Here is a 27033-nt window from a genome sequence, read left to right on the forward strand (position 1 = left end):
GCATATGTTGATGGTTCAAAGAGAAGTAAAGACAGTGGGGTTGATATTCACTAGAAAAAAAATTGAACGTTCAGGGTTTATCGGCCTAGAAGACTATGCTATGTATGTTTGTGTGTGTGTATGTGCTTATATAACCTTATAACCTAAAAAATATATACATATATAGAAAAAAAAATATTCGTATTGTTCATATCGACCTCTCGATACCTATCGAAGATCAAGGAAATCTCGACCTAATTGTGCACAAAATGACAGACGTTGTAGCTAAAGTAGAACGAGGTGATCAGGAAGCAAAAAGGCTATATGAACGTTTTATTGTAAGTATATTGTAGAGATAAAGTGAGGATGCGCAACTGAATATTCTATATAGACTTATTGCCAACGTCATCCTCATGTGCGAGTTATTGACTCTTGGTCTAATATAGAAAAGGTGTTGGATAGAATGGTCTTGTATCATCACACAGAGCTGTGTGCATCGACAAATATGATAGGTATAGCATGTTATGTTTTTTGTTAGAATATTATACTAATCATTTTAGATGGGAAGCCCTTGTTTTATGTACCAAAAAGTGTAGAGTTAAGCTCTATCAAGGATTGGAAAAAGAATATGGGCATCAGATTTCCTGTAAGTGTATACATTTGTATATTCTGTTTATGTTTTAATTCTTCTTATTTATAGGCAATGTGTAAACGTAGGACGGCATGCTCTTCAACAGAGGCACATCAGATGATCCTTATACCTTCTCCAGATAAAATGTCACAACTAGAAAAGTATATAGAGAATGAACCTGTGATGTTACAGGAGTTTATACAGCATGATGGTGTTATTGTTAAAGTATACGTGGCAGATGGTCAAATAACGGCGTCAACACGACCTTCATTTAAAAATTTAGATACAACTGGGGATGTCGTACATTTTGATAGTCAAACATTACCAAAGAGTTTCGAAACAAAGATTGAATTATCAGATGATTTAGACAAAATCTTCCTTAGAACAAACCCAGGCGATATTCTCGTTCAAAAGGAATCACTACTAGATAATGATCGTTTGAAACAAATAGCAGATGGTTTATATCGTCAGCTAGTAAGTTACACCTACTTTTATTTTGTTCTCATTGTAATTTATTCTTAATTAGGGTCTGACATTTTTTGGATTTGATGTCCTTTTGCAATCAAAGACAAATGCTTATTATGTCGTAGATGTAAACTATTTCCCAAGTATGTGTGATCGCGTATGTTTAAACTACTTTGACTAATACACATCATCTCTTAGGTTTCAAAGACGTTGAAAACTTTCATTCCATGTTTGTGAATATCCTTGAAAAACGATTAACATAGACTTTACACTTTTTGTAATATTATGTATCATATTCTCTCTTTTTGTACTTTACATAAAAAGCCTAGTTCTTTTATCCCCAATTTTTATAACGTAGACAATGACACACATATTTATACAAAAACACAATAAAGGTTGGTGTTTATTTAAAATGCTTAGTGAGCAGAAGAAGCAGCGGCTCTACGGCGGTCACGTTCTTCAGTGATGGAGAGCTTGACACCCTTACCCTTGGGAAGAGAGATCCAGGGCTTGGTACCTTGACCGATGGTGAAGACGTTGGAGATACGAGTAGCGAAGACACGATCGAGAGCATCCTTGATGTGGACGATTTCGAAACCACCAATGTGACGTTCACGGTGAATGAGTTGACCAACACGACCAATGTTACGACCACCAGTAACCATGACAACGTTACCGACGTCGAACTTGACGAAATCTTCGATCTTGCCGGTTTCGAGGTTGAAGCGGATGGTGTCGTTGGCCTTGATCAAAGGATCAGGGTAACGAATGGTACGACCATCATGGGTGGTGATGTAAGGGACACCCTTGGCACCGATCATGACCTTTCTAACCTTGCAGAGCTTGTACTTGGCTTCTTCGTCAGTGATACGGTGGACGGCGAAACGACCCTTGACGTCGTAGACGAGACGGAAGTTTTCACCAGTCTTTTCAACGCTGATGACATCCATGAAACCAGCGGGGAAAGTGGAGTCGGTACGGACCTTACCGTCAACCTTGACAAGACGTTGCATCAAGATGGATTGGACTTCACGACCGTTAAGAGCGTACTTCAAACGGTTACGGATGAAGACGATCAAAGGCAAACATTCACGAGTCTTGTGAGGACCAGAGGAAGGCTTAGGGGCATAGTTACCTAGAAAGTTGATCAATATCCCTAATCTAAATCGAGGCTGTAGTCAATAAAGAGAAAAGAGCGAGCTGATGACACATTTCGAAACATGATGAACAAAGCAAATCAAGATGAGTTGATCCTAAATGCTTCTTTTGCTTCTAAAATGGTTTCGTATCTAACACTCTAACTCTTCATTCACGATCTTCAACTTACCCAAAAGCTTGTCAAGCATCCAATGCTTGGGAGCTGCCAAACGCTTCATGTGTTTCTTAGGACCACGACCCTATAATATAGTCAGTTTATCTCGCTCTCTAGTAAACATCCATCCATCCATCCATCCTCTGTATTCATGACAGAGATGGATGTATGAAGCATTCCATATTCCCATACCATTGTGAGATAATTATCAAAGGGATAAAAAGGAGGGATTCATCGTATTGCTTCCTTCTCTGCTTTTGTTTGCTGGCTGCCCTCTCCCGAACGGACAATGGATTGAGTGGCTGAGCGATAGGCCCAAAAAAGTGAGCATTCTAAGCGGAGTTAATTGACTCTACATATATGGTTCTTACCTTGATTTGCATTAGGTACACCATTTCCGGAAATGATGTATTTGCACTTCTCAGTTCACTCTGAGTCTCTCTTTAAATGTATGTATATGTGTCTGCGTATGATATTATCTTGATTTATACTTCTACTATTATACAAAAAAGAGCCTTGGCGAATTCGATCGTGAATGATATTATAATACTCTTGATCTTTTGATAATATTAGCATTCTTTCTTTATTTCTTCGTTTTATCTTTCTGAGCCGCAGTTAAAGATTTATTACACATCATTACGCAACGCCACAGATGACACATAGATTTATTGACTACAAGAAGACAGATTAGTAATCTTTGTCAAGGATATTTTGAATCTCCGTGTCAAGTATTTAATAGACGGGAAATGCTGTACTTGAGCTGCTTTTGATTCTAAATAGAATGAAAATTACAAATGAGCACAGTATTGCAAGACAAATACTATACTTCAACCAAGAGAACAAACATGCAAAATAAAAAACAAGATGAGGCAAAGGATGAAGCCAAGTTACAAGTAATGTTTTACTTCATTATATCCAAACTCATAGTCTAATATATACATATACATCAGTCAGTGTTTTGCCCACCTTTGGACAGTTCACTTGTTACAGCCATTTGGAACGATACCTTCAACTATGATACAAGCTATGAGATTCTGTCTGCCTTGGCTAAAGAGGCTGACCAAGCACTTGACTTACAGCTCTCAGTGGAGCAACTGCAATTATTGGACATGGATGAGTCTTGCTCAACATCGGCTACGGCCACAACCGAAAACGACGATGATAACGTTGCCTTTTTACTCAACTGCTTTCCAACGCATTCTGTAGAAGAGCTGAAAGATGCCTTGATGAGTCAAGACAATGACGTCGAGAAAGCAACGGACTTATTGTTAAACAGGGAGTTTTTACAGCAAGCTGAAGATGACGATAAAAGAGCCAGAGCTATTTTGAATAAAAAGAAGAGAAAGAAAAAAAAGATTATCATCTCTGGGCAGCTACCGCATGCGAGTTCCCATAGTAACAACAACAATAATAATAACAACAAGGATGATCCATATGAGGAATTGGAAACTGTGCCGTTTAATCATTGGAAACAGTATGACGACATTGCAAAAGTTCTTCAGCCGTATTTTCCTAATATGCCAAAATTCCTCATCACAACCTGTGTGCAGCGTTGCCGTGGTAACGTGATTGCGTCTGTGAAAGCGATCATGGAAAAGGCTCCAGATGAGAAACCAGAGCATGTTCTGAATTGGGAATCGATGAAGGATTTAATCAGCTTGAAAAAGGAGTTAGAGCCTCTCATGGTGGATAGATCGGCAGAAGAAGTACATCGGGTAGCCGTGGGGACGATCATTCATTACCAAGGACAGGGCAAGACCGTTGAGCAGTTGGTCCAGTCTGCTATGGAGCATTTCCTGACTTTTGATATCAGTCAACTCGACCTTGAAGCGCGGCTAGAAAAGATGGCTAAAGAATCTGACATGCTGCGGGCAAAGGCAAAGCAACGCGGCATCCCTATCATTCCAGAATATTTACTTTTGAATAATCAAACAAACTATGTGGAAGATGATCCAGATGAATGTAGGAATATTGCTATGGAGCTTATTATTGAAAGAAACGAATTGTATCGTAAGGCCGCTGCAGCTTACAGAAAGGCCAGGAATAAGGGACCCGAAGGAGGTGTTGCTCTCTATTATTCAGACGTTGCGCGTGAGATTGACAGCAAGGCCAGGGATTGGAATATGAGGGCTGCAAGGGCTACGGTGCGACGAGAAAGGTAATGGTGAATAGAAAGTATGTCACATTGCTCAACTGGATGATCATAGGTTGCGACAAAACGATGATCATTTGTTAGACCTTCATGGATTAACCATTGCGGAGGCTAGAGTGGTGCTTAAAGAAGGCGTGACACAGTGGTGGTCAAGAAGTCAAATGCAATCTGGTGAGTTACATATACATCTTTTGACACATGATTTAACCTTTTCTGGCACATGAAGCGAGACGCTTGATTCAACCATTAAGGATTGTCACAGGAGTAGGAAAACACTCAGAGTACGGTGAATCTAAACTGTTGCCCATGACTCAGAAATTTTTAAGGAGTGAAGGCTGGATGTTTGAAACACCTAATCCTGGTTGCATCCTCGTGAAAGGAATTCAACAAAAAATGGAAAAACAAAATAAATGATTCCTGTTTGTTTGTATCTTTTGATTTTCTTATGCACAGTGCGACTGGTAAATTTTGTCCGTTTTGAAAAGATAAATGGCGATTTTAGAAAAATAAATGTCTTAATTGTATCCTGAACCTTTTCGCCAGTAGGTTTTTTACCCTTGATCCCAAAAGAGATTTTTAGTCTCCATTACCGACCTTTTGGTCTCGTCCGGGCGGTCTTTTATTGCGCTCAACGGGACGTTTAATTAAATAAAATCCGTTAAAAATAAATAAATGACTCACGGCCTCCTAACTTCACACTCTGGAGGAAACCCAGAATAATTGCATCAACAAAACCTACAGCGCTCTAGGTAAAGCGTCCACTAAGGTTATGCTTCATATGTCTAAGTTCCTCCCCATGTCTGAACGAGCAGTGTACTACAGGCACAGTTCGTATTTCGTTCCTTATATTTGCCTGAAGATGCACTACTTACTTGTCTGTTGCCTTATATCCGCAATACCAAAGAAAGCTAGTGGTACGCTCTCTCTCATACATCGCTTTGGAAAACGGTGCTGTCTACTACTGGGAAATCCGACACTCGCTCACTCAAGGCTGCTGAACAACCCTTTTTGCAACAGAATCTACCATCACAAACCATGATAATGGACACCCCCTCTTTCGCAAGGCCCGCCTTTCAGCGTACTTCAACAAACAACGTGCCGAGCAAAAGCTTATTCAAGACTTACGTGCCAAGTTTGGAGAAGACGCCGTGTTTGTGATGGGAAACTGGTCCGCTCCTCATGCTAGGTATCATGAGCCCATCCGTGGCCTTGGTTTCCGAAGACTCTTTGTTGTATTCAGCTTTGTTATTGTAAAAAGGCAGTTAAGTCGATGACTTGCGAATTAAATTATTAAGAGCTAAATATTATTAAGTTTGTGTGAGAGTTTACTTGGGTAGAGAATCTATGACTGCTATTTATATTAATGTTGTCAATGTGATTATTTATCAATGTTGTCAGCACTCTTATTCTTTTCACATGCGATAGAGGAGTGTAAAGTAGAATGTATGCTCTACTGTAAGATTATGTTCGAGTTATTATAATTGTTTATATCAAACACGACAACTGTCCAGAATGGGTTAGGCATTCACATAGCTTATTTGACAGGCAAAGAACATAAAGACCGTGCATTTTTTGACTATTTATTTTTTTGGCCGGAGGATGACTTCATTGAGAGACGGAAAAAGTGTCGCACGATTTCCTATTGGGCGAGACGAGAAATGGATTTTGCTCTCCCCTGAAATGCATGACCATCAAGCAGACAGTTACACTACTTTTTCCATATTTATGGTTTAAGCATAAATATAAGAAACTTTTTTTTTGTTTCAGGGTTCTTTTTAATAAAAACGCGCTCAGGGGAAAGTAAGAATAATGTAATGTATCTCATCGTATGTTAACCATTAGCAAAGCGGAATAGATCCTCTGATTTCTGAGTAATATCTGACTCCAATTTTTCGGCTACCTTTTAAGCTTTTGTTATTTACCCCCAGAGCCAGCAAGCGTATTTTTGGTAGGGTAATAGACGTTTTTTTTTAGCCCTGACCAAAGTTGGTTTAAATAAAGTTCTAAAGTCACGTTTTATAAAAACACTGAATCTGAGCCCACGAATAAGTCACGTATTTCACTCCCAATTTGTTAAACGCAAAGCTCTAAAGGGCAACTTTTTTTTTCTGTAAAATCCCAGAACTGGAAATAGATATAAACAGCATTCTCTGTCACTCTTTCTCTCTTTTCTTTCATTTCTTTCTTTCTCTTCCCCTTTCCTCTTCTTTATTATATTACATGCAAAATGTCACAGCCGCTACAAAACACGCTTTCTTTTCTAAAGACCGGAAATAACTCCAATATCTCTCTGGAAACACCTCGTTCACGATCAGGAAGCATTCTTCGTGCTATTTCTCTTCACAGTAAACAAAGACTTTAAAGTGTAGCTAAAGTAGTTGGCTAACTTGAGTATAGGTAACTCATCTCGCTATGAAGATGAAGAAAGTACATCTTGCAATCCTGAAGACTTTGTAATAAAAAACCCAATAGGTTATTTACGCTTTTCTTTTGTTTTGTTTGGCTGCTAATATCTTTCTGTATAGGCTATGGCTCATCCGCAGTAGTCTATAATGCGATTTATAAACCTAAAAATATGAGAGTTGCTATTAAAATGATTGATCTTGACTTATTTGAACGTAATCAGATTGAAGAGCTTCGAGTAAGTCTCTTTTTCTTCCTTACTAATCCGAGTCGCTTATTAAAAGGAATTACTATAGCGCGAAACGGCACTGATGGCCTTATGCAAACACCCTAACCTATTAAAGGTCTATGGGTCCTTTGTGAATGGTTCTAAACTTTATATTGCCACACCGTATCTATCTGGAGGTAGTAGAGATGAATTGTAAAATATGATATAGAATACTAACATCAGATAGGGTCATGCTTGGATATCATGAAGAGTGGATTCAGAGATGGATTTGAGGAAATAACGATTGCGACTATACTCAAGCAGGCATTGGAGGGGCTTATCTATTTACACAAAAATGGACATATCCATCGTGATGTGAAAGCAGGTAACCTTTTAATGGACGATCAAGGGACTGTTCTCTTGGCTGATTTTGGTGTATCAAGTTCCCTGACTGAAAATAGTGAAATCAGGAAAACGTTTGTTGGCACAGTAAAATATATTCTCCCATTGTTTATTATTATTTTTCATTTTAAGTATATATTATTCTACTTAGCCTTGTTGGATGGCTCCGGAAGTCATGGAACAATCAGGTTACAATTTTAAAGCAGATATTTGGAGTTTTGGTATTACAGCCATCGAACTGGCTACAGGTCATGCTCCCTTTGCTAAATTCCCTCCAATGAAGGTTACATTGATTATTATTTCTCTTAAAAAGGAAAAGTCTCTAATTCTATTTCAATCTCTTTTTTAGGTCTTGATGATGACATTAAACCAATCTCCACCTACGTTAAACAGAGATCAAACTAAATACAAATACTCACGCACGTTTAAGGAAATGATTGACTGCTGCTTACAAAAGGATCCTAATAAAAGGTATACGATTGATATTAGATATCCCAAAGCTAAATGAGCCTCCATAGACCCACAGCAGAGAAACTCATACAACATTCTTTCTTTAAACAAGCCAAAAAGAAGGATTACCTCGTCAAATCTGTCTTGGCATGCGTGCCTCCATTAGATGAAAGACCACACAAGAGGATAGCTTTTAAACAGACTACAATTGAAAACAGTGATCAATGGGACTTTGACGATACTTCACCTCATGAAAAGTCTAGACATATCACCTTTGGGAATGTTATCAAAAACACAGACAAAGCCATCGGTCTACCTTCACCCGCACCCTCAGAGCCCGAGATAGGCTCACCCTCGTTCCATCGTCGATCTCGATTTGTGATTGACGATTACACTCATCCGTCAGATACTACAACAACAACTACAGCTACTACTACTACCAGTACTAGCGCTGGGCCCCATCGCTCAATTTCACCTAACCAATATACCCCTCAGCCTGGCAATAGCTCTCCCATGTCTTCGAGCCCACCTCAGACATGTGACAGTAACAGTTGGCAAAGTTCTGTTGGTTTAGGCTTAGGTATCTCACATCAACAGGAAAATAGCGAAATCAAAAAGGGCAGGTTTAGTGTGAATCAGGCATCAGTCCCAAAACCAGAGAATTTGCCTTTCCTGGCCACTGACCCTTCTCAAGATATTCGTCCTATACCCATGTCTCGTGCTCTTAGCAATGAAAGTACAAGAGGTAAAGTAAATTAGCTTATTTTATCCAGTCACACACGAAATAACCCTTTTTTATTAAAAAGATGGGCGCAAATCCAGGTTTGAAATTCAACACTTGTCCCCTCAGAGCAGTGGTACGACAACACTTGGAACCACACCTCCATACACTCAAGACATTCGTACTGAACCTCTGACAAGAGAAAGTTCGAGCTATCATCAACGATCGTCATCAAGCAGCTCTAGCAAGATTGGTCGATTTTCGATCGAGAAAGAACATACTGCTGATATGGTGCATCCGCATGAAACTAGTGTACAAGAATGTCGTAAGAAGGGAAGATTCGAATTAACAGGCGCACCATTGCCATCAGAAAGATTCGAGTCCTTTGCTCCCACACAACAACCAGGAATGCAACATCATGTGGAGACACTCTTGAAACAATTAGAAATTCAAAAAACAATACTGTTTGACATACTGCACACTATACCAAATAGAAGTAGATCACCGTCTATTGATATCCGCAAGTTATCAAATTCTTCTCTTGATAACAACGCTGAAAGTTATTTTCAACATAAACCTATTGCTGCAAGGTAACAAATGACAGCTATTATGTTATTGTTATTTATATACATGTAAATATAATAGGCCACCTGTACAAAGTTATATACATACAACTATAGTAAGTTAATCAAGCCTAACTTATGGCTTTATTCTAATTCTAGCTTTAGGATCATTTACAACAAGTACTCACCAACGCTCATCAAGAAAAAGAAAGGCTGCTAAAAGAGAATGAAGCATTAAAGATGGAAATAGAAAGGATGAAAAGGCAGCCAACAAGTATATTAAAAACCTCAAATACAACTTCTTCAAGCAGGGCACCCTCTGTGTCGTTTGTAGTGCTAAAAGATACTCAAACTTAACCTTTGTAAATGATGTATTTTTAACAAACAAAAATTGATACCATCAGTTTTTTTTTTTTTGCTTATTGTTTTTAATCGCCGCAGTGTGCCGTCATATAAGAGTGACTTCAACTTCAAAGAGACAGACAAAGAGAAAGAGAGGGACGAGAGAGGGGACACACTTTTTTTTTTATTTTTTATTTTTCGTTTTGAGCATCTAGGATGACCCAGCCATCTACACATAATGATATCACTCTTCATAATCAGCCACCAGACACAATATCTTTTAATACGGATGCAACAGAACAAACAACGATAGTGCCTAATTCACAACCTGTGGACGTTTCAAATATACCATTACCCAAAGACAATTATCAACGTTATTTATCTGTTCAAAATCACAATATTGTCATTCCCTCTTATGCTGCATGGTTCGATATATCGCAAGTAAACACGATCGAAAGACGAGCTCTGCCCGAGTTTTTTAATAATCGCAACAAGACAAAAACACCAACAGTCTACAAGGAATACCGCGATTTTATGATCAACACATATCGAATGAACCCTGTAGAGTACCTTACTATCACAGCTTGTAGACGTAACTTAACAGGCGACGTGTGTGCTATTTTGCGAGTACATGCTTTTCTAGAACAATGGGGGTTGATTAACTATCAAGTATGTATTTACACTCTACTTTTATAAAAAAAAAGTTGACTAACTGCATGCCCTAGGTTGACCCCGATGCTAAACCGTCATCCGTTAGTCCACCTTTTGACAGTCAATTTAAGGTGGTGGTTGTAGATGAAGTGAAGAAGGAAGAGATACCAACAGACATTAAACAAGAAGAACAAATAGAGAATCAAAAGATGTCGATCGTGGATATAGAAAAGGGAAAGATACCACAGACATGCGTGTCATGTCAAAAGACATGTACAGAAGAGCAATACTGTAGCACTACAAGAGACAACTTTTTTCTTTGTCGTCACTGCTACATAGAAGGAAACTATCCTGCGGATTTAAAAGGAAGTGAGTTCATCTATTTCATATTAGAAGAAGAAAACAATATAGATCAATGGACTGAGGAAGAGGAAAGTCTGTTCAAAGAAGGATGTGAACAATTTGGTGATAATTGGGAGAAGGTGTCAGAACATGTCAAAACACGTACACATGATGAATGCATTCTTCATTACTTACAGTTACCCAGCAAAGATCCTGTGGATACTCTCAAATTGACTGATCTAGGATTACTCCAATATGACTTGAATCAGCGAAATGCTAACCCTGTCATGTCAGTCGTAGCCTTTTTATCTTCAACCGTCGACCCAAAGGTGGCAGCAGCGGCAGGACAAATCGAGCCAGAGGTGACAATAGAGGAGAAGGACACAAAGACAACAGAGGATGATAAACCGTCACAAGAAGAGGAGGAAGCATTGTATGATCTAAGTCATAGATTAATTGGAGCCAAACTGTCAAGATTTAATCAACAAATCAGTCGATATGAAGCTTTAGAGAAAGCAGTAGAAGAGCAAAAGGAAGTGTTAGAAAAGGAAAGACATCAGCTTGAACATGAAAGCTTTTCATTCAAGAGAAAATTGATGCAGATCCAAGTAGAAATGGCTAAAAGGACTAAACTAACAGCAACAACAGCGACGGCAGCTGCAGCAGCGGCCATGAATAGTATAACCCCTGCGCAGCTTCAGCAGCAATTGGCAGTTGGAAATATGAATATGTTTATGAATCAACAATCACCACAGTTATTACAACAACAATATCAATTACAAATGCAGATGCAAATGCAGCTACAAATGCAACAACAGCAGTTACACTTACAACAGCAACAACAACAGCAGCAGCATCAACAACAACAACAGCAACAACAGCATCGTGGGCGTCCAACAGGTCAAGGGATCAATACGAACATGATGTCCTTTTAAAAAACAAAGTAATAAAAAATTTAATGTCCGAACAATCGATTTATTTCTCTCTTTCTCTCTCTCTTTCTCTCTCCCACCCCTTACCTTTTTAAGCTAAACCTTGAGTCCATGACAACCGATGACTTCTTAAAAAAAGAAGATAAAAAATACAATAACCAAAGTAAAGAACAGAGCAAACAAATGATTAATTTACCACCAAAGAAAGTCATGGCTAATAAAGTTGCAGCAGCAGCGGCGGCAGCAGCAGCAGCAGCAGCAGCAGTAAACAACGCAGCAATTACGGAAACGGTCACCACAACTACTACTACTACTACTACTACCACAACTACTACGACTCTTCATTCCTCCTCTTCTTCTTCTACGACTCAGCAATCAAACAGTCCTTCTATGAAAAGAAGACTTTCTGGATCGGGTGAGGATAGCCCGGGAAAACGAACGGCAGCATCACCAAAGGGTATTAGATCAATTATCCATTCTGAACGAATGGTTGAAGCTGACATTAAGAATTATCGTACATGTAAGGGAAAGAGAATGCTTACTTAATCAGCTGTCTTATACATTATAGATTTTACTGACTCTGACTCTGACGGTCCTGGCGCTGGTAAAGAACTAAGGGTTGAACTTGAGTATCCGGGATGCTTTGAACGTGAACGGTAATTAGAATGAGTCAAGAAAAGAGTAATATGTTGAACTTTATTTCTTAGGTTTTTACTGCTACGCCCAGTAATAAAGAGTAGTTCTGCAAGAAATGGGGATGAGGAAGAGGACAAGGACGAATATAATCCCATTACTGATTTAATGCGATCATGTGAGCTTATTTACGAATATTATTTGACGGCCAAGGAGCAGGAATTGCTTGGTGATCAGTCTCATGGTATCATGCGCAATCTGACAAAATACCGTAATCGTCGTTCTGCATCTGGATTTGCTCTGGCTATAGAAGATTTTAATAGAGTCATTAGTAAATTGAAAGCACAGGGTGTATTTAATAGTAATGTAAAGAAAATATCCAATCCGAGCTATGACTTGGTCTGTCATATTTTATATCAAGTCTATAGTAGAACGGCTGCACCTATGGCACATGCATTAAATAATTATGAGCGTAATTAACATATGGAACATACAAACATATACAATTCATCATTCATCCACTTACTCCGTTTTTTTTTCTATAGCCTTTTCTGATATGGTTTATGGAGAAGTAAATCCGATTTTAGTAAAGGAGTTTATTACCAAGACAAGAATTCATTCTAGAAGCGTATTTATGGACCTTGGATGTGGCATTGGCAACGTTGTACTACAAGTGGCTGCACAAACAGGTTGTGAGGCATACGGTATCGAAATTAATGAGACACCATGCAAAATTGCAAAGCGTCAATTAAAGGAATACGCTGCCCGTATGAAGTAAGTTGATTATCTATTAAAGTGTATCTATTTACACATTTAGTATAGAGCATGGCGTCTTCCAACGGGTAAAGTGCATTTCCGCTTTGGTGATTTTTTGGATGTTGTAGCCAATGACCTTCATGAAGTGTTTAGAAGAGCTGATGTATTACTTGTAAATAATTTTGCATTTAGCCCAGGCATTAATCAAGCACTGGCGCGACTCTTTTTAGACTTACGAGAAGGCACCAAGATTATATCGCTAAAGTCATTTGTACCCAAAAATCACAAAATTAATCAACGAACGATCAACATGCCAGAATCTATTCTGCGAGTAGAGACATGTGAGTACTTTTCAGAAGCAGTGAGTTGGACAAATAATGGCGGAAATTACTATATCGCAACTGTAGATCGATCACGACTAAAGCCATATTTTGATCAATTAAAAAGGATGAAGAAAAAGTAAAATTGTTTGTTGTATAGTAAATAATATTGTGTTTCCATATCAATTCCCCCCCCCCTTCTCTTTTATTTTTTCTATTGTTTAAAATCATAAAAATAAAAAATCATTTATTATTAAAGAAATGTTTATTTCTTTGCATCTTCTAGTCTCTTTGCTTCAACTTCCTTTCTCTTTTCTCTTTCTTCTTCACTTGGTCTAATACGCCATCCCTTTATTTTACGTCTTGCTAATTTATGGCTTATTTCAGTTGCATCCTTTTCAACATTGCACCACTCAGGCACTTCTGGCCAAACAAATTCTTCATCAAGGGTGACAATAGCTTTCTTATATGCTGCTTGGGCTACTAATTTTGTTCCTCCAGGACCTCTTTTGTAAGTGGTTGGATAATTCATCGTACGCACTTCTTGAATGTTGACATTGTAAATATTTGTCAAATATGAGTGAATGTCGAATTTATTGCAGCTGGGTGGCACTTGGAAGGCAACTTGGTTAGGCTGAAGATTTTTGGATCTAACCATTTTGAAAATGATGTTGGGGAAATATACTTTATCTATATTTTATTAAACAAATGTTTAATAGTCTCCAAGGTGTAATGTATTATTTGATATTACTAAGGCCCTGACGGAATGGGGTCGACATGATCAGCTACTTGATTTGTTAAAGTACTAATAGCAGTAGAAGTGACAAGGGCGAGCTGAATATTTTTACAAAAAATAGCAAGTCACAGCCAACCAAAATAAAAAGTCATCCAATGGAGGTGCATTTACACTATTTCCAGAAAGAGATGTCGCGCTGACTTGTCGCTTTTTCATATAAATTGTATTATAAAATTGTAAAAATGCGACTTTATTTTCTGAAAAGGCTGTACATTTTCGTAACTTACAGTCATTTCAACAAGCAATGTCGCAGCCAGTCAAAATTGATGAAAACGGTGCTGTCTACTACTGAAGAACTCGATACTCGCTCACTCAAGGCTGCTAAACGACGCTTTTTGCAACAGAATCTGGAGAGCCGCCAAGGATGCCGAAACTCCAAATTGATTTCTAGCTGCCGTCGATCAATCTCTCTGGATCCTATACTCTGGTTGCCCATGTCTAAGTCAGAGCGCAGTCGCTGTATACGCCGGAGATTAGGCTGGCTTCCTGGTGGTAAACCTCGACCATGTCCTAAGCATCCAACGCAACAGCTATCTAAAAATCACGCTATTAGTTGCCTTGATATGCATCGACGTTTGCTCATGCCTGAAACAATACGGGATCCATTGTCATTCCTTCTAAATATGCTTCCTTTACGCCCTTCGGTTCCCGCAAACCTAGCCCTTACCTGGTCTCAGCGATGGCCAACTATATGCTCTCTATTACATGAATTAGATCAGCTACACCATAACAAATTGATCCCTACTAAGCACCCCCACGGTCAAAAGCTTCTTGTATGGCTCAATCAATTCATTTAACCTTTCATCGATAACCCTACTCTTTAATTTCCGTTTACATTTTTTACCCTTGTACCCATAAGGGGTTTTTTTCGCTACCATTCACTTCCAAACGGATTGAACGGGTCCGGGCGGACGTTTATTTTATTATTTTATTTTTGCGCTCATTTGGACCATCAATAAAATATCATGTTTAAACAAAAAAAGATATGTCCCCGTCAAAAAAAAGATGTGTCCCATTTCACGATAAAAAAGATATGTCTCATAAAAAAGATATGTCCCATTTCACGATAAAAAAGATATGTCTCATAAAAAAGATATGTCCCCGTCAAAAAAAGATGTGTCCCATTTCACGATAAAAAAGATATGTCCCATAAAAAAGATGTGTCCCATTTCACGATAAAAAAGATATGTCTCATAAAAAAGATATGTCCCCGTCAAAAAAAGATGTGTCCCATTTCACGTTAAAAAAGATATGTCCCATAAAAAAGATGTGTCCCATTTCACGATAAAAAAGATATGTCTCATAAAAAAGATGTGTCCCCGTCAAAAAAAGATATGTCCCCGTCAAAAAAAAAGTTTCGCTGATTATCATCGCAGTATTATCGATTTTGATGAAGTCGATGGTGATCAATATTACATAATCTCTTTGTCTCGACATTTATCCCAGCACTTGTAAGAATGCAAGACAAAACCTTTGAAGTGCTTTTTTTCTACGCTCTTACAGGCTTCCGTAATTCTTTTTGATAAAGTGTCTACCTGCAGAAACCGATGGCGCTTAACCTTACTCTTTACAACTGCTCAGAATTGTTCAATTGGGTTAAGCTCAGGAGAGTAAGTAGGAAGATACACACATTTATATCCTCGATACTCAATATACTTCTTTATGTTTTCATGTTTGTGAATGGGTGCATTATCCATAACTATATAGTGACCTTTCATATGTGGATGTCTGTCCATTTCATCTAGAGTCATTTTTAAGAAGCTAATGTAATGATCCGTTACAGTTCCTGAACTTATATACCCATCAGCCTTTCTCTTCTTAGTAGGTCTTGGTTTTCTTACGCCAACTGCGATCAAACCTGAGGCAGAGATAGCACCCAAAATAGACATTGTGTTTGCTCTCGTTGTAGGCCTGGTAACAATGGCACGCGTTCCTTTTTGGGACCAAGCCCTAGAGCGTTTCATATTGATATCGAAAGCAGACTTGTCAAGAAACACGCAATTCGTCAGGAAGTTCATGTCTGTATTTTCCTATTTACGAACCCAGTCGAACCGTTCCTCAATCTTTGCTGGGCTATTTCTTTCAATAGAATGGAAATCTGCTTTTTTCAACGAAAGGTTGCATTCGCTTCTCATAAAGTTATAAACAGTGCTGCGTGAAACTTTAAGATCACTGAATCATTTCAATAAATGCTCTGTCGCTTCAACAACAGTGGCAGAGGGATTAATATCAATGAAGTTGATAACTACCTTTTTATGCTCTTCAGTAAGAATACACTTGCGACCAACTCTGTTACAATTGTCAAATATGTTGTCAGGGCACATGTTATACTGCTTCACCCATCTCTGCGCCGTTCGAACGTGTATGCCCAATTGTTTCGCTGCAGCTGATGCACTCATACACTTTTCAATCTTCAGATCAAAAAAATCTAACCTTGTCCTGGACGGTATAGCGCACATAATCACGTTTAACATTTGCCTCTTTCATACGAATGTCATCATCTTTTGGTCTATCTATCTGCATTGGGCAAGCGGAAGAAGATTCACTGGAGGTTACATTTTTCAAGTATTCACTATGAGTCGCAATCGCCTCAACAATAAACTCATCCTGATCAACAATATACTCCATGGGCTCAGGGGCGCCATTCTCGTCAACGACATTTCCATGCCCATCTTCGAACAAAAATATTGTACTCATGTTAAATGTTAAATGTTAAAGAATTGAAGAACAAAAAACTTACATCCAAAGAGAAAAGGTCTGCATTCTATATTTTTTTAAATGCCAAGAATCCATTGTGACACGAAGTTGATTCTGATTGGCCAACGACATCGATTTTGATTGATCAGCGACATCAATTTTGACTGGCTGCGACATTGCTTGTTGAAATGACTGTACATAATGAATAACCTATTGTAGTTCAATAATCAAGTTTTAATGATATAAAAAAGTATTATTTGAAATGCAATCTAGCAATCTATTCTCAATTCTAAATTTTACTTTGTTACAGCATCCGGTGTTTGCGATAACCCTTTAATATAATGGGTTGAAGCATCCGGAGTCTGTGCTGAATCTTCCATTGTATGAGTTATTTCTACATTAGATATTTGTGAAGTCTCTGTCGTCTTAAGAACAGTGTATGTGCTATTTGTATTAGCATTGGGGGACAGTACTTGTTGATCTGTAGAATTTCTATAAAGAGATTCTGCTACTGCTGTTGTAGAAAGCGTGTCGAGTTCAAAGTACTGACGTTCGATATTGTTCCAATCCAAGTCATTTATTTCATCCATCACCTGTTCATCAGGATCCTGAACTGATGGTTGCATATATTTCATTGACTTTTTATGATAGATAAGAAAGAACATACTAAAGATTGCTACTACCTGAAGAGAGAAGAATGAGTAAAAGGATGCTATTTTTTTAAAAAAATAACAGACTCACGCCCACAATTGATCCAACAGCTATACCAGCCTTTGCTCCTGCTGACAAAGGTTCAATGTCAGAATGTGGCGCGGAAGACGTCAAGGGACTAGGCTGGTCCAGAGTGGTATTTGTGCTGATTGTGTCAGAATAGTAGTAGTCAATTGGACGTATATTCAAGAGATCAGTTACATTATAAGCAAGCATAGTTGCAGCATAAGTATTACTATTATCCTTTCCAAAAAGAATAAAAAGCGTGGTATTCACTAAAACAGCTGCAAGTGTATAGACTGTCAGTATAGGCTCTTACTGCATAGGGTAGCCCAAATATAGCAGTACCTGAATGGGCAGCTCTTGTAAGGCTACTGCCGTTTGCCTCAACCTTGACTTGTGTCCATGTATTATTATTGAGATCCAGAGTATACATGAAATCAGACACAGCTACTAAAGAGTCAAAATGAAGCTTCTTTTTTTTTTACTTTACGCTTTATACCCTGTTTATCATTTTCACCACCATACATAATGATATGCTGAAAATCAGAAGCTACAATTACGTTAGTATTCTGTAATAGACATTAGAGCTGTACACGTACCAAGCACGGTTGTCAAATGCTGTCTCCTTGAAGGAAATCTGCTACCAGTGGATGCAGTGTAGTTGTTTCGATCCCATATCGCCTTTTTTGTATCGAATATATACCCCCATGTAAGGCTGGAAAGAGTGCAATTTTTATAGTCATTGTTGAAAGGAAACCCAAAGAAGACGTCAATATTATAGACACTACATGTTTTCCCTCCAAAATAATATATGATTCCTGATTTTGGGTTGAACGTTGTTGATTGGCCAATAGGGGTACTGGCAATTGGTATATTGAGTTGCGGTTTAAGGTAAGCCCAAGTCTATCATATATAAGTAAGGACATCTACTATCCCTAAAGGCTACTTACTCCCGATGAAATGTTATACATTGTACTGTTCACATAAGGTACAGTCATTTCCACTACACTGCTGGAAAAGTAGACTCACAATTATTCATAATGTATTGGGATATGCTGAAATGTTTGTTTCCACCTACTTTCGTTTGAGCAGCTTGCCACCAAACAAAACAATAGTGTCATCTATAGCTGAGGGTATACTTACCGCAGTCCCTTCGGATCTAGAAAACCATTGAATATTAAAAAAACCAGTCGATGTCCAAACAGATACCTTGTGTTGTTTTCTCCAGGAAAGTCAGGGAGTTTCTGCCAAGTGTTGTTTTGAACATCAAATACAATGCTATGGTTTCTTATCGGGGTAGAGCCAAAATGAGACCCACCATTAATGACAAACCTTTTGTTGTCAGATAATGCCACAAACTGAGGCTTTTGTCTTGCTTCGGGGTCAAAGCTGTTTTTAATAGGGACCTGCGTCCAGTTTACGTTCATATCTTTGATTGATACAGGATTGCTGCTGTCTAAGCTAAGAGCGTAAACAATTGAACCCGCAGATGTGCCTCCTTGATCTCCCCCATAACAGTAAATATTTCTATTTAGATACACACACGCTGCGCCAAAGATAATTCTGAGTTTGCAGCAACCTTTAGTTTATAGAAAAGTACCTGGGAACAAACGCTCGGGTAATGAAATAGCAGCAACAGTAGCTACAAATACATAGCACCAACTTATAAATAACATGAGCCTATGGTGTATATTCATTCTGTTTAACTGAAAGAAGACGGTCTGCAACCATTTTATACTTGTTTGCACTACAAGTGTAACATTGAGCAGAATTTGATTCTTAGAATAAGGTTAATGTATTACACACAAACATTTGGGCTTTTAGCTATCACACACAGTTTATTCTTATTGAATCAATGATCAAAAAATATCCTCTTCTTTTGCCTTTACCAGTGATAATAGTCAATAGATGTGTATTAATAAAGGCGTACTTGTAACAACAAAAGTAATAATAGTGCATTTTACGTGGTATTAAATAAAATAAAGCGCGTTGTTTATTAAGCAACTTTTTTATAATAAGACAATAGTAGCCTTGATTAACAGGATCAACCACGAGAAGGTAAGAGTACATATGATCCCAAAGAAAGAAAGGTATACACTGAATGCCAATGGCGTATATACCTTATAAAAAGAGGTGATGTATCAAGACTGAACTTATGAATATGAAAAACCTGGAAAGTACAAGCTAAACAGCCCCAGGCAAGTCTGGATTGACACTGCCAACAGGTAGCTATCGATAGGTCCCAACCTCGTCTACCAGTCGTCCCGCAAGCTCAGAAGATGGCCTTGACTCGGCAAACTACCCAAAATAGCTTTTGGTTCGATATCGCCTAATATCAGTATAAGCATTTATTCGAGTAGCCGCACTTAAGAGCATTCCTCTGTTCACAAATAAAAGGGCAAATCTTGTTGTTCACACTCAGTATAGCCAGCCCAGTATCTGCAGCCACTTGAATCACCAACACGACCATACTAGGTTACAGTGTGAACAAAGAGCGTGTTCATTCCTCTAAAGGATGAACAGAGCCAAACACAAAACATCTAATTAATGACTCTCTATTGGCTCATCCGCCTTTGCTTATGTGCATATGATTGTCAACAAAAGGCTTTTTTCCTTAAGCCAGACCAATCTTCATCGTTGGTGATAAGTCATTTATTTCCAGTAATGATGCTAATTGACGCTTTATTCTTGTTTAAGGACAGCATATATAGTGTCTACAATATTTAGCTGAGAAAGTCTATTCTACGTTTCTTATCACTGGATTCATTTGTGGTACGTGCCTACAAACAAATTAGAGACGTACATCCGGTGTTTGTGATATATCTTCTGCCTTATAAACGGTGGAAGTGCTATTAGTAGCAGTATTTGGCGTTAATTGTACCAGACTAAAGGTAGGCCTAGGCTGGTTTAACGCCGGTGGTCTTTTAAGTTCAAGGTGTTCATTTTCAATCTTGTCCCAATCTAAAGCATCAGGATCTTTATATCTTCTTCCTTCTGAGCTTGAATAGGTTGATTGAGCCAGTCTTTTCGCTCTTTTACGATATAATAAGAAAGATACACCAAAAATTGTTGCTGCCTACAAGCGCCAACTCTGTGAATGGAAATCTTTTAACTTCTTTGGTTATACTTACTCCAATGATGACACCAATAGCTATACCAGCTTTCGCTCCAACAGTTAAGCTTTTTGGTGGCAGAGGAAGCTGAGGTATAGTACTTGGCTGTTGCTGTGTAGTAGTATTCTCAATACTAGGAGAGTATTGGTTCAGTAACTGTATGTTTGTCACGTCAGATACATCAAGCGCAATGGAATTAGGAGCTAGTATCCCATAAGTCTGGTATCCAAAAAGAACAAAAAGTGTTGTATTCGCGAGAACAGCTATATGTGTATAAGTTCAACAAGAATGGTAAAATATTAAGCTAGTGTACCTGAATGAAATGCCCTTGTGAGGATCTGACCAACTGCACTCAGATTGACATGTGCCCAGGTGTTGTTATCAAGGTCGAGTGTATAAAGGTAATCAGAGATAACTAAAGAAAGAAAAGTGTCAGCGTAAACTACGTCATGTATATAGAGACTATAATGTACCTTCGTTGTCATTTTGTCCACCATATAAAATAATATGCCGTGAGTTTGGCGCTATTAAAAGGTTATAGACTGAATTAACTAAAAAATCATTGTGCGTACCAAGTACAGTGGTGAAATGAATTCTTGGTGAAGGAAATCTCTCGTCATTTGATGTATAATTGTTCTGCGACCATATTCCATTTTTAGTATCAAATGCATACCCTGCTGTAAAGCTTGAGTAACCAGGTTGAGAATGGTTATCAGTATTCTTTCCTCCAAAAAAGTAAATAATATTAGTTTTTGAATCAAGAATAGCTGAAGCACCCTCCTTAATGACGCACATTGGTGTATTCATTTTGGTTGTAAAATTACCATACGTCTAAAATGTGGCAAGTCAATACAATGATACAGGATGAACAGGCCTTTTAGTTACCTCAGATGTAACATTGTATTCTATTATAAAAGAATTTGCAAAACAGTTAAAAGAGGTACTATACGTTATTCCTCTAAAGAAGAGAACCGTATCACCAAAAGGTAACGGCAGGTTAACTGTAGCCCCATTGTCCCTAAACATTTTTAGATGTCAACTATCTTTTAAGAAAATGCCTTACCCAGTGTCTGTGTGAATAAGACGTGAATTATTTTTAATAGACCGCCAAGTGTTTTCTAGTGCATCGTACATAACTGTATCATTGACTATATTTTGTAAACCAACAATGTCCTGTGCACCTCCTTCGATTAAAAGCTGGTTTCCATTAGAGAGCACTGTAAATTGGGTTTGACACCTTTTTTCAGGATCAAAGTCATTTTTTGTTTTGATAAGCTCCCAATCCAGTTGGTCAAGCTTTTGTGTCCTGCTTAAATTAAGAGCATAAATCGTTGATTCGACATGTGGCAAACTATTTGGTGTTTGATTTCCTCCATAGCAATAGACTTGATTATTTAAGTATGCACACACTATAGAAAGAAACGTCTTACATTTCACCCCTAACGTTTCCTAAGAGCATGTACCTGGGTATATACGGCCTCTCAGGGTTATAGCATCGATTTTCACGAGATGATGCAGGCAAAGCAAAAGTAGACCAAGTATGGGGAAAGTCTGCATACTTTGTGATATTATATGGGGTTTTTATACCTTTATGACTCGGGTTTTTTCTCAGATGGATTATATCCTTGACTATAAGATATGTTTCTGACGTGTTGAAAGGGGAAATAATCTTTTTTAAAATATATGGGACAAAAAGATGATTTTCATTATTAGTATTTTTTTCAAATTAAAAGCAGGATCTGGTGCCACTATGGGCCACAAAAAACCTTCTATGATTCTTGAATAGCTATTCTGCCGCCAATCACACCGTTGCTTGAGCGGAAGAAGAATAAAGGAAGTAATATGCTCTTTCATACCACGTTTTATTTTCTATGCTATCTTCTGGGATGAGAAAACTAGTGATTTTAGCCAATTCAACGTAGTAGGGCGAATGACCACCATACTTTCTCCTTGTACTCCGGCAATGGCGTGATTGGAAGGCAATCATTGTTGCCCTCGATGAAATGGGTGCAATAAGTTGGTTGCTACTATTTTGTAAAAATTCAAAGAAGTATTCTTTTGATTCCTATAAAAACCATGATACTACATTGAATTTTGTATTCTTTTCTTTTGCATTGAATTGACTATAAAAGTTTCTATTAAAACAACTAAAACAAGGGCATCACTATATTACAATTCGCGTAATGCTATCCTCTCTGAGCCTGTCTTTTGCTTAAGCAATTAAAACATATCAAACGAATTACTTAACGAGATCTGGGAACTAACTAGAGAAGAGCAGCTACTTTCATTTTGGCTGAAAAGAGTTAATTTGAAGAAACTAGGAGAGGCATGAACGTCATTAAATCATCCTTTTAGAAGTTGATGCTTTTTTATTTGTAAAATTAAAGAATCTGAACAAAGAAGAGGTTACTGTTTTGTTTTATAATAATGACGCGTTTACATGTAACAAACGCCATCCTAATAGCAACAATCTAACAAATGGTAGAGCCGACATCAGGCAAATAAAAAGAGAAAGATTTCGTAGGTTTGTAGTACCTCTTATTAAATGTTAATATTCAATACTGAAATGCATATATCGTATGTGGATGCCTGAGACGTGCGTCATGGTAACTAGCTTAGCAGGGACCTTTGGATACAATCTTCTTCAGTTTGGCGACGAGACAGCGATTAATGTGTTGTATACATACAGCTATAAACCATTATTCATAAGTTAAAAAATGTTCTCAGTCTGACAATATAGCCTTGATAACAAATACAGCCTTTAGATCACAAGATTATGAAACGCATATAAACAGCCTCATTTTATTCCAATTAATAAAGGCTCGCCAAGACAAGATACTTCTCCTTGTAGGTCGAGCTTTGGCCCTGACAAAACGCCTCTCTAGTCTTTCATACAAACATATATCTTCCAAAGTCTATCGAACAATAAATAACCTAACCTAGTAGGTCAAGCAACTTTATTGGGCACATGCTGAGAAAGACTATCAGGTTCCTCTTTGAGACGCACATGACGGTATTTAACATGTTCAGGGGATACTCTATGATGCTTAGAATAACAAGAAAAATTTATAATAAAATCAATTTCATTATATTTTATTCTTTTGGTATAATCTTGTATGGATTCATGATACCCTTGGGATCAATTACATCTTTCAAACTACGCATTAGTCGAAGTTGTACATCTGACTTTGCTTGATTCATATAGCCGACTTTTGCTACGCCTATGCCATGCTCAGCGGATATTGACCCATTGTGCTTGACTATGTTATGCGTTAATATGTGGTAATCAAGAACACTAAGACACTTACTGGCCCAGTCAAATGCATAATCATCCATCAGTTTCTGTCCATTTTCACTAAATTTGTTTAAATTAGCCATAAGATGTAAGTTCTATCAGCCTCTATCAGTCCCAATCTATATGTATTCATTCTATTTTTCTTACACCATCTCCTAAATGGCCAAATCCTATAAGGTTAGAAAATAGCTTGTCTTTGCCTAACAGTCCCTTTTGGTTGAAATAGTCGCGTGTGTCTTCGATCATTTTGTAAAGAAGTGGTACTTCCATTGAAAAGTCATAAGTCATTGCTGTTCCACTCTTTGCAATTGATTCAGGAATCTTTTCACGCCATGACCAGAAGAAGTCAGCTTGCTTTGTATCCTGTGCTAAAACACCTCCCTTTGCTACGCCTGTGTCAAAAAGTCGTGCTATATACGCGTCCAATTTCTGTTTTTATATATTAATTCCTATACTTCACGTACACCCATATCCCTTTTTACTGCTCTACCTCTTGATCATGGTCTCCGTTGCTTCCTTGTGTTTCAAGCAATGCATAAAAGGCATGCTTTCCTTCTATTGGGTAGCTTACATCACTTATCTGTTGTGACTTTACCACGTCTACACTATCAACATCCCAAAACTCAAAAGCTTTTTATTTCATTCAATCCTCTGTTATTCTCTTATGTCCTAATGTAAAATATACCTGATAGAATCTCTGATAGGTCCTCTTTTGCCATTACAAATGCTTTTAGAACAGTTTCAAACGAATCCAAAGCAACCATTGCTACATTAACAGCCTAAAATGTCATTAGTTTCAAGCATCATACTTAATAAAAAAAAATAATAATATTACATTTGGTAACCTGGGCGTCAGTAGCGAGATACCTGTCACATACCCTAATGTTCCTTCTGCGCCTATAAACAGCTGCTTTAAGTCATATCCCGTGTTATCCTTGCGAAGTGTTGACAAGTTATCTAAAATGGTGCCATCAGGCAGCACCTTTATTATAAACAAACATTACTAATGCCTTCTGTTACATCTCATTAACTCAGTCCACTTACCACTTCAAGACCGAGGACATTACCATGTAAGCTTCCGTACCTCATAAAACGTAAACCCCCCGCGTTTGTACTGACATTTCCACCAATATGACATGATCCCTTTGCTCCCAGGTCCAGTGGTACTATGTAGCCCTTCTTTTCCAGGAACTGGGATAGATTTTCCAAAATGACGCCACAATCAACAACAGCTACACCTGAAACATCATCAAAATGTCTAATTTTATTCATCTTCGAGCTGTTGATGATGATTTCGTCAAAAACAGGTATTCCTCCTCCGCTCACACCTGTATTGCCGCCTTGTGGGACAACAGCCAAGGAACGCTGGTTACAATATTTTAGTATGCTTGAAACTTGCTCTGTTGAAGTAGGAAATAAACATAGTCTTTTATACCAAACTGTCAGTCATGTCAAATTGGTGTAAAATGCCTTTTTTTTTTTCTTACGATGCAGAGCCTCTATACAAGTTGAACCAGTCAGTGTTATGCTGTCTTAGTTCGAGGCTTTCTGGGTCTGGATCATAGAGTATGTTATTTGAGGAGAGGATGCCCTTGAAATATTCAATATCTTTATCTGTTATCTGATATCAATTGTGTGTCAACTCGGTGTTGCATAGGAAATTATCAGACTGTACCTTTGCAAAGTTTGGATTTCGCTGAAGATGGGAATGCTTAAGATGAGTAAGTGGTGTTAAAGTGTTGTAGAGTGCAGCTCTTGAACTGTGGAATAGTCTTTTATGAAACATTTCAAAAAAAAGGAAAAGAGCTAAAAGAAGGTGTTATAGCCTTATAGTATCTTTTTTGAGTGTGACTATGGGAAATGGCATAAGGATACACAATATGCACTGTGTTCCTTAGTCATTATGATCTATTGGATATAGTCTGTCGGCTTTAAGTGTATTTTTATTCTCCATAGGAATGCATAAATTCTGTTCAATCCAACACGTTCTATAGCACTTGAGCAAAGATAAAGTTAGATTATGTGTGTATATCTTGAGAAATGAAAAGGTTTTACATAGAAAGCACATATATCTGCGACCAACAAGATACCTCTGCTTATGTCATGCTGACTCTTACAGTGTTTCGCGTTTTTGAACAAAGATTATTCACGTGTGTAATTGTGATAAATTCGTATTTTATATCAGAAAGAGTGAATTGGACAGCCTTAGGTTAAGCAGAGATTTTAGTAGTGTGAAGTTGTATAGTGACAACATAGGTAGCACCCCAAGGAAGCATTCGTAGCATTAGCCTATTTTCTGGTGTATTTTCTGGTGCATGTAGTGCTAGCCGTTCTTCATTGATCGTGAGGTTATAAATTAAGATATAAAATCTATAGCTACTCATTCAGCTGACAGTAGTTACGGTCAATTCCTCAGCTGCATTCCTATTACCCCTAAGGGCCCTAGTCCAGAATATTGCCCTTCTGACTTGTGTGGGAGAAAGTCAGTGTACATGTACTAGTATATGCTCAGGTTCGTTCTCCGCAGTCATAACCATCGCTACTAAAATCATATTGCTATTTTCGATATAATTTCTCTCACACCTCATCAAATAGAATAAACAATGTCAATTATACATAACAAGCCCTGATGGCTCTCATTATGAATATTATGATGAAAATTTCCTAGTATGTTACTAATGCGATTTCTTCAAGATGCTTTTGTGTAGATATGCTTTGATTGTAACCACGATTGTGCTGCCGTTAAATGAAAGAAGAACTCAAAGCAGCGTCCAGGGTAGGCAAGATAAGACTGAGTAAAAAGACTACAGTATGAGCATTATGACGACAATGGTAGTGACCATGATGACGATAGACATCATAAGAATAACTATCGTGATTAGTATGGAGAAAGATGAAAGAAAGAACTCAAGATGAATCTTGATGAGAGAGGATGTGGTATAAGACAAAAAGTGAGTTATCTTTGTCAAGAACAGTAAGAATCCTGATTTTCGGGTCATCAGTGGTACGCGCTCTTTAATTATCAAGGAAGAGATTAAAGCATCATGTATTGCGCATTTTGGGTAATAAGAGCAGTCATGCACTCTTAGCTATGCATATCAACGTACATACATTTATGCACTGTATTCAATTTGTTCAAATGGTCCCATTATCAGC

The 27033-nt window shown here is 37.9% G+C and overlaps 11 protein-coding genes across 11 annotated transcripts; 6 read left to right on the top strand and 5 right to left on the bottom strand.

The window, feature by feature from the left end:
- Positions 1-248: 248 nt before the first annotated feature.
- On the top strand, positions 249-1338 carry RHIMIDRAFT_248479 (uncharacterized protein; the record flags this gene model as incomplete). The annotated part of the gene is made up of 6 exons (XM_023610524.1): positions 249-317; positions 371-491; positions 540-625; positions 680-1084; positions 1137-1218; positions 1274-1338. 6 exons carry the CDS (start codon positions 249-251, stop codon positions 1336-1338), a joined length of 828 nt encoding a protein of 275 aa, XP_023468999.1.
- A 153-nt stretch (positions 1339-1491) lies between these two features.
- RHIMIDRAFT_272000 (ribosomal protein S4) lies at positions 1492-2476 on the bottom strand (the record flags this gene model as incomplete). Its single annotated transcript, XM_023612290.1, has 2 exons — positions 2410-2476; positions 1492-2217 (listed from the first exon to the last, which is right to left on the bottom strand). The coding sequence occupies exons 1-2, from the start codon at positions 2449-2451 to the stop codon at positions 1492-1494; spliced, it is 768 nt and encodes a 255-aa protein (XP_023469000.1). The 5' UTR covers positions 2452-2476.
- Positions 2477-4524: 2048 nt separating this feature from the next.
- RHIMIDRAFT_272001 (uncharacterized protein) lies at positions 4525-5017 on the top strand. Its single transcript, XM_023612291.1, has 2 exons — positions 4525-4710; positions 4766-5017. The coding sequence occupies exons 1-2, from the start codon at positions 4701-4703 to the stop codon at positions 4951-4953; spliced, it is 198 nt and encodes a 65-aa protein (XP_023469001.1). The 5' UTR covers positions 4525-4700; the 3' UTR covers positions 4954-5017.
- A 1601-nt stretch (positions 5018-6618) lies between these two features.
- RHIMIDRAFT_272028 (kinase-like protein) lies at positions 6619-9804 on the top strand. Its single transcript, XM_023612292.1, has 10 exons — positions 6619-6884; positions 6937-7011; positions 7065-7180; positions 7239-7347; positions 7398-7639; positions 7704-7835; positions 7902-8023; positions 8071-8747; positions 8809-9402; positions 9452-9804. The coding sequence occupies exons 1-9, from the start codon at positions 6767-6769 to the stop codon at positions 9315-9317; spliced, it is 2100 nt and encodes a 699-aa protein (XP_023469002.1). The 5' UTR covers positions 6619-6766; the 3' UTR covers positions 9318-9402; positions 9452-9804.
- Positions 9805-9844: 40 nt separating this feature from the next.
- RHIMIDRAFT_199100 (SWIRM-domain-containing protein) lies at positions 9845-10971 on the top strand (the record flags this gene model as incomplete). Its single annotated transcript, XM_023606345.1, has 2 exons — positions 9845-10297; positions 10354-10971. Coding segments are annotated over 2 exons (1071 nt in total), but the record flags the coding sequence as incomplete, so codon positions are not given.
- Positions 10972-12321: 1350 nt separating this feature from the next.
- RHIMIDRAFT_198559 (histone-lysine N-methyltransferase, H3 lysine-79 specific) lies at positions 12322-13405 on the top strand (the record flags this gene model as incomplete). Its single annotated transcript, XM_023606296.1, has 3 exons — positions 12322-12658; positions 12732-12960; positions 13009-13405. Coding segments are annotated over 3 exons (963 nt in total), but the record flags the coding sequence as incomplete, so codon positions are not given.
- Positions 13406-13466: 61 nt separating this feature from the next.
- Positions 13467-14129, bottom strand: RHIMIDRAFT_86972 (uncharacterized protein). The gene is made up of 2 exons (XM_023615809.1): positions 14014-14129; positions 13467-13952 (listed from the first exon to the last, which is right to left on the bottom strand). Exons 1-2 carry the CDS (start codon positions 14039-14041, stop codon positions 13528-13530), a joined length of 453 nt encoding a protein of 150 aa, XP_023469005.1. The 5' UTR covers positions 14042-14129; the 3' UTR covers positions 13467-13527.
- Positions 14130-14333: 204 nt separating this feature from the next.
- On the top strand, positions 14334-14535 carry RHIMIDRAFT_272038 (uncharacterized protein; the record flags this gene model as incomplete). Its single annotated transcript, XM_023612293.1, has 1 exon — positions 14334-14535. A coding segment is annotated over one exon (202 nt), but the record flags the coding sequence as incomplete, so codon positions are not given.
- A 2516-nt stretch (positions 14536-17051) lies between these two features.
- On the bottom strand, positions 17052-19258 carry RHIMIDRAFT_289740 (uncharacterized protein; the record flags this gene model as incomplete). Its single annotated transcript, XM_023613668.1, has 9 exons — positions 19070-19258; positions 18679-19015; positions 18548-18628; positions 18420-18477; positions 18069-18372; positions 17969-18019; positions 17786-17916; positions 17497-17709; positions 17052-17438 (listed from the first exon to the last, which is right to left on the bottom strand). The coding sequence occupies exons 1-9, from the start codon at positions 19164-19166 to the stop codon at positions 17052-17054; spliced, it is 1659 nt and encodes a 552-aa protein (XP_023469007.1). The 5' UTR covers positions 19167-19258.
- Positions 19259-20037: 779 nt separating this feature from the next.
- On the bottom strand, positions 20038-22302 carry RHIMIDRAFT_272040 (uncharacterized protein). Its single transcript, XM_023612294.1, has 9 exons — positions 22046-22302; positions 21646-21991; positions 21468-21600; positions 21155-21413; positions 21056-21106; positions 20896-20997; positions 20601-20845; positions 20151-20542; positions 20038-20109 (listed from the first exon to the last, which is right to left on the bottom strand). The coding sequence occupies exons 1-8, from the start codon at positions 22137-22139 to the stop codon at positions 20261-20263; spliced, it is 1512 nt and encodes a 503-aa protein (XP_023469008.1). The 5' UTR covers positions 22140-22302; the 3' UTR covers positions 20038-20109; positions 20151-20260.
- A 1309-nt stretch (positions 22303-23611) lies between these two features.
- On the bottom strand, positions 23612-25683 carry RHIMIDRAFT_272045 (FAD-binding domain-containing protein). Its single transcript, XM_023612295.1, has 9 exons — positions 25553-25683; positions 25365-25498; positions 24922-25303; positions 24713-24859; positions 24563-24656; positions 24368-24507; positions 24025-24306; positions 23891-23972; positions 23612-23842 (listed from the first exon to the last, which is right to left on the bottom strand). The coding sequence occupies exons 1-9, from the start codon at positions 25661-25663 to the stop codon at positions 23676-23678; spliced, it is 1539 nt and encodes a 512-aa protein (XP_023469009.1). The 5' UTR covers positions 25664-25683; the 3' UTR covers positions 23612-23675.
- Positions 25684-27033: the final 1350 nt, after the last annotated feature.

The sequence above is a fragment of the Rhizopus microsporus genome (assembly GCF_002708625.1).
Source record: "Rhizopus microsporus ATCC 52813 unplaced genomic scaffold scaffold_3, whole genome shotgun sequence".
NCBI lineage: Eukaryota > Fungi > Mucoromycota > Mucoromycetes > Mucorales > Rhizopodaceae > Rhizopus > Rhizopus microsporus.

Excerpts from the sequence above, each read along its gene's own strand:
- RHIMIDRAFT_272028 (XM_023612292.1), top strand. The coding sequence starts at position 6,767 with ATGTCACAGCCGCTACAAAACACGCTTTCTTTTCTAAAGACCGGAAAT. Across the intron at positions 7,836-7,901 it reads CTAAATTCCCTCCAATGAAG|GTCTTGATGATGACATTAAA; the intron begins GTTACATTGATT and ends TCTCTTTTTTAG. Across the intron at positions 8,024-8,070 it reads CAAAAGGATCCTAATAAAAG|ACCCACAGCAGAGAAACTCA; the intron begins GTATACGATTGA and ends GAGCCTCCATAG.
- RHIMIDRAFT_86972 (XM_023615809.1), bottom strand. The coding sequence starts at position 14,041 with ATGTCGACCCCATTCCGTCAGGGCCTTA. Across the intron at positions 13,953-14,013 it reads CCCATTCCGTCAGGGCCTTA|ATAAAGTATATTTCCCCAAC; the intron begins GTAATATCAAAT and ends AATAAAATATAG.
- RHIMIDRAFT_272040 (XM_023612294.1), bottom strand. The coding sequence starts at position 22,139 with ATGCAGACTTTCCCCATACTTGGTCTACTTTTGCTTTGCCTGCATCAT. Across the intron at positions 21,107-21,154 it reads TCATTTCACCACTGTACTTG|CGCCAAACTCACGGCATATT; the intron begins GTACGCACAATG and ends ACCTTTTAATAG. Across the intron at positions 20,998-21,055 it reads TGGACAAAATGACAACGAAG|TTATCTCTGATTACCTTTAT; the intron begins GTACATTATAGT and ends TTCTTTCTTTAG.
- RHIMIDRAFT_272045 (XM_023612295.1), bottom strand. The coding sequence starts at position 25,663 with ATGTTTCATAAAAGACTATTCCACAGTTCAAGAGCTGCACTCTACAAC. Across the intron at positions 25,304-25,364 it reads TTGTATAGAGGCTCTGCATC|ACTATGTTTATTTCCTACTT; the intron begins GTAAGAAAAAAA and ends TTGGTATAAAAG. Across the intron at positions 24,657-24,712 it reads TGACGCCCAGGTTACCAAAT|GCTGTTAATGTAGCAATGGT; the intron begins GTAATATTATTA and ends ATGACATTTTAG.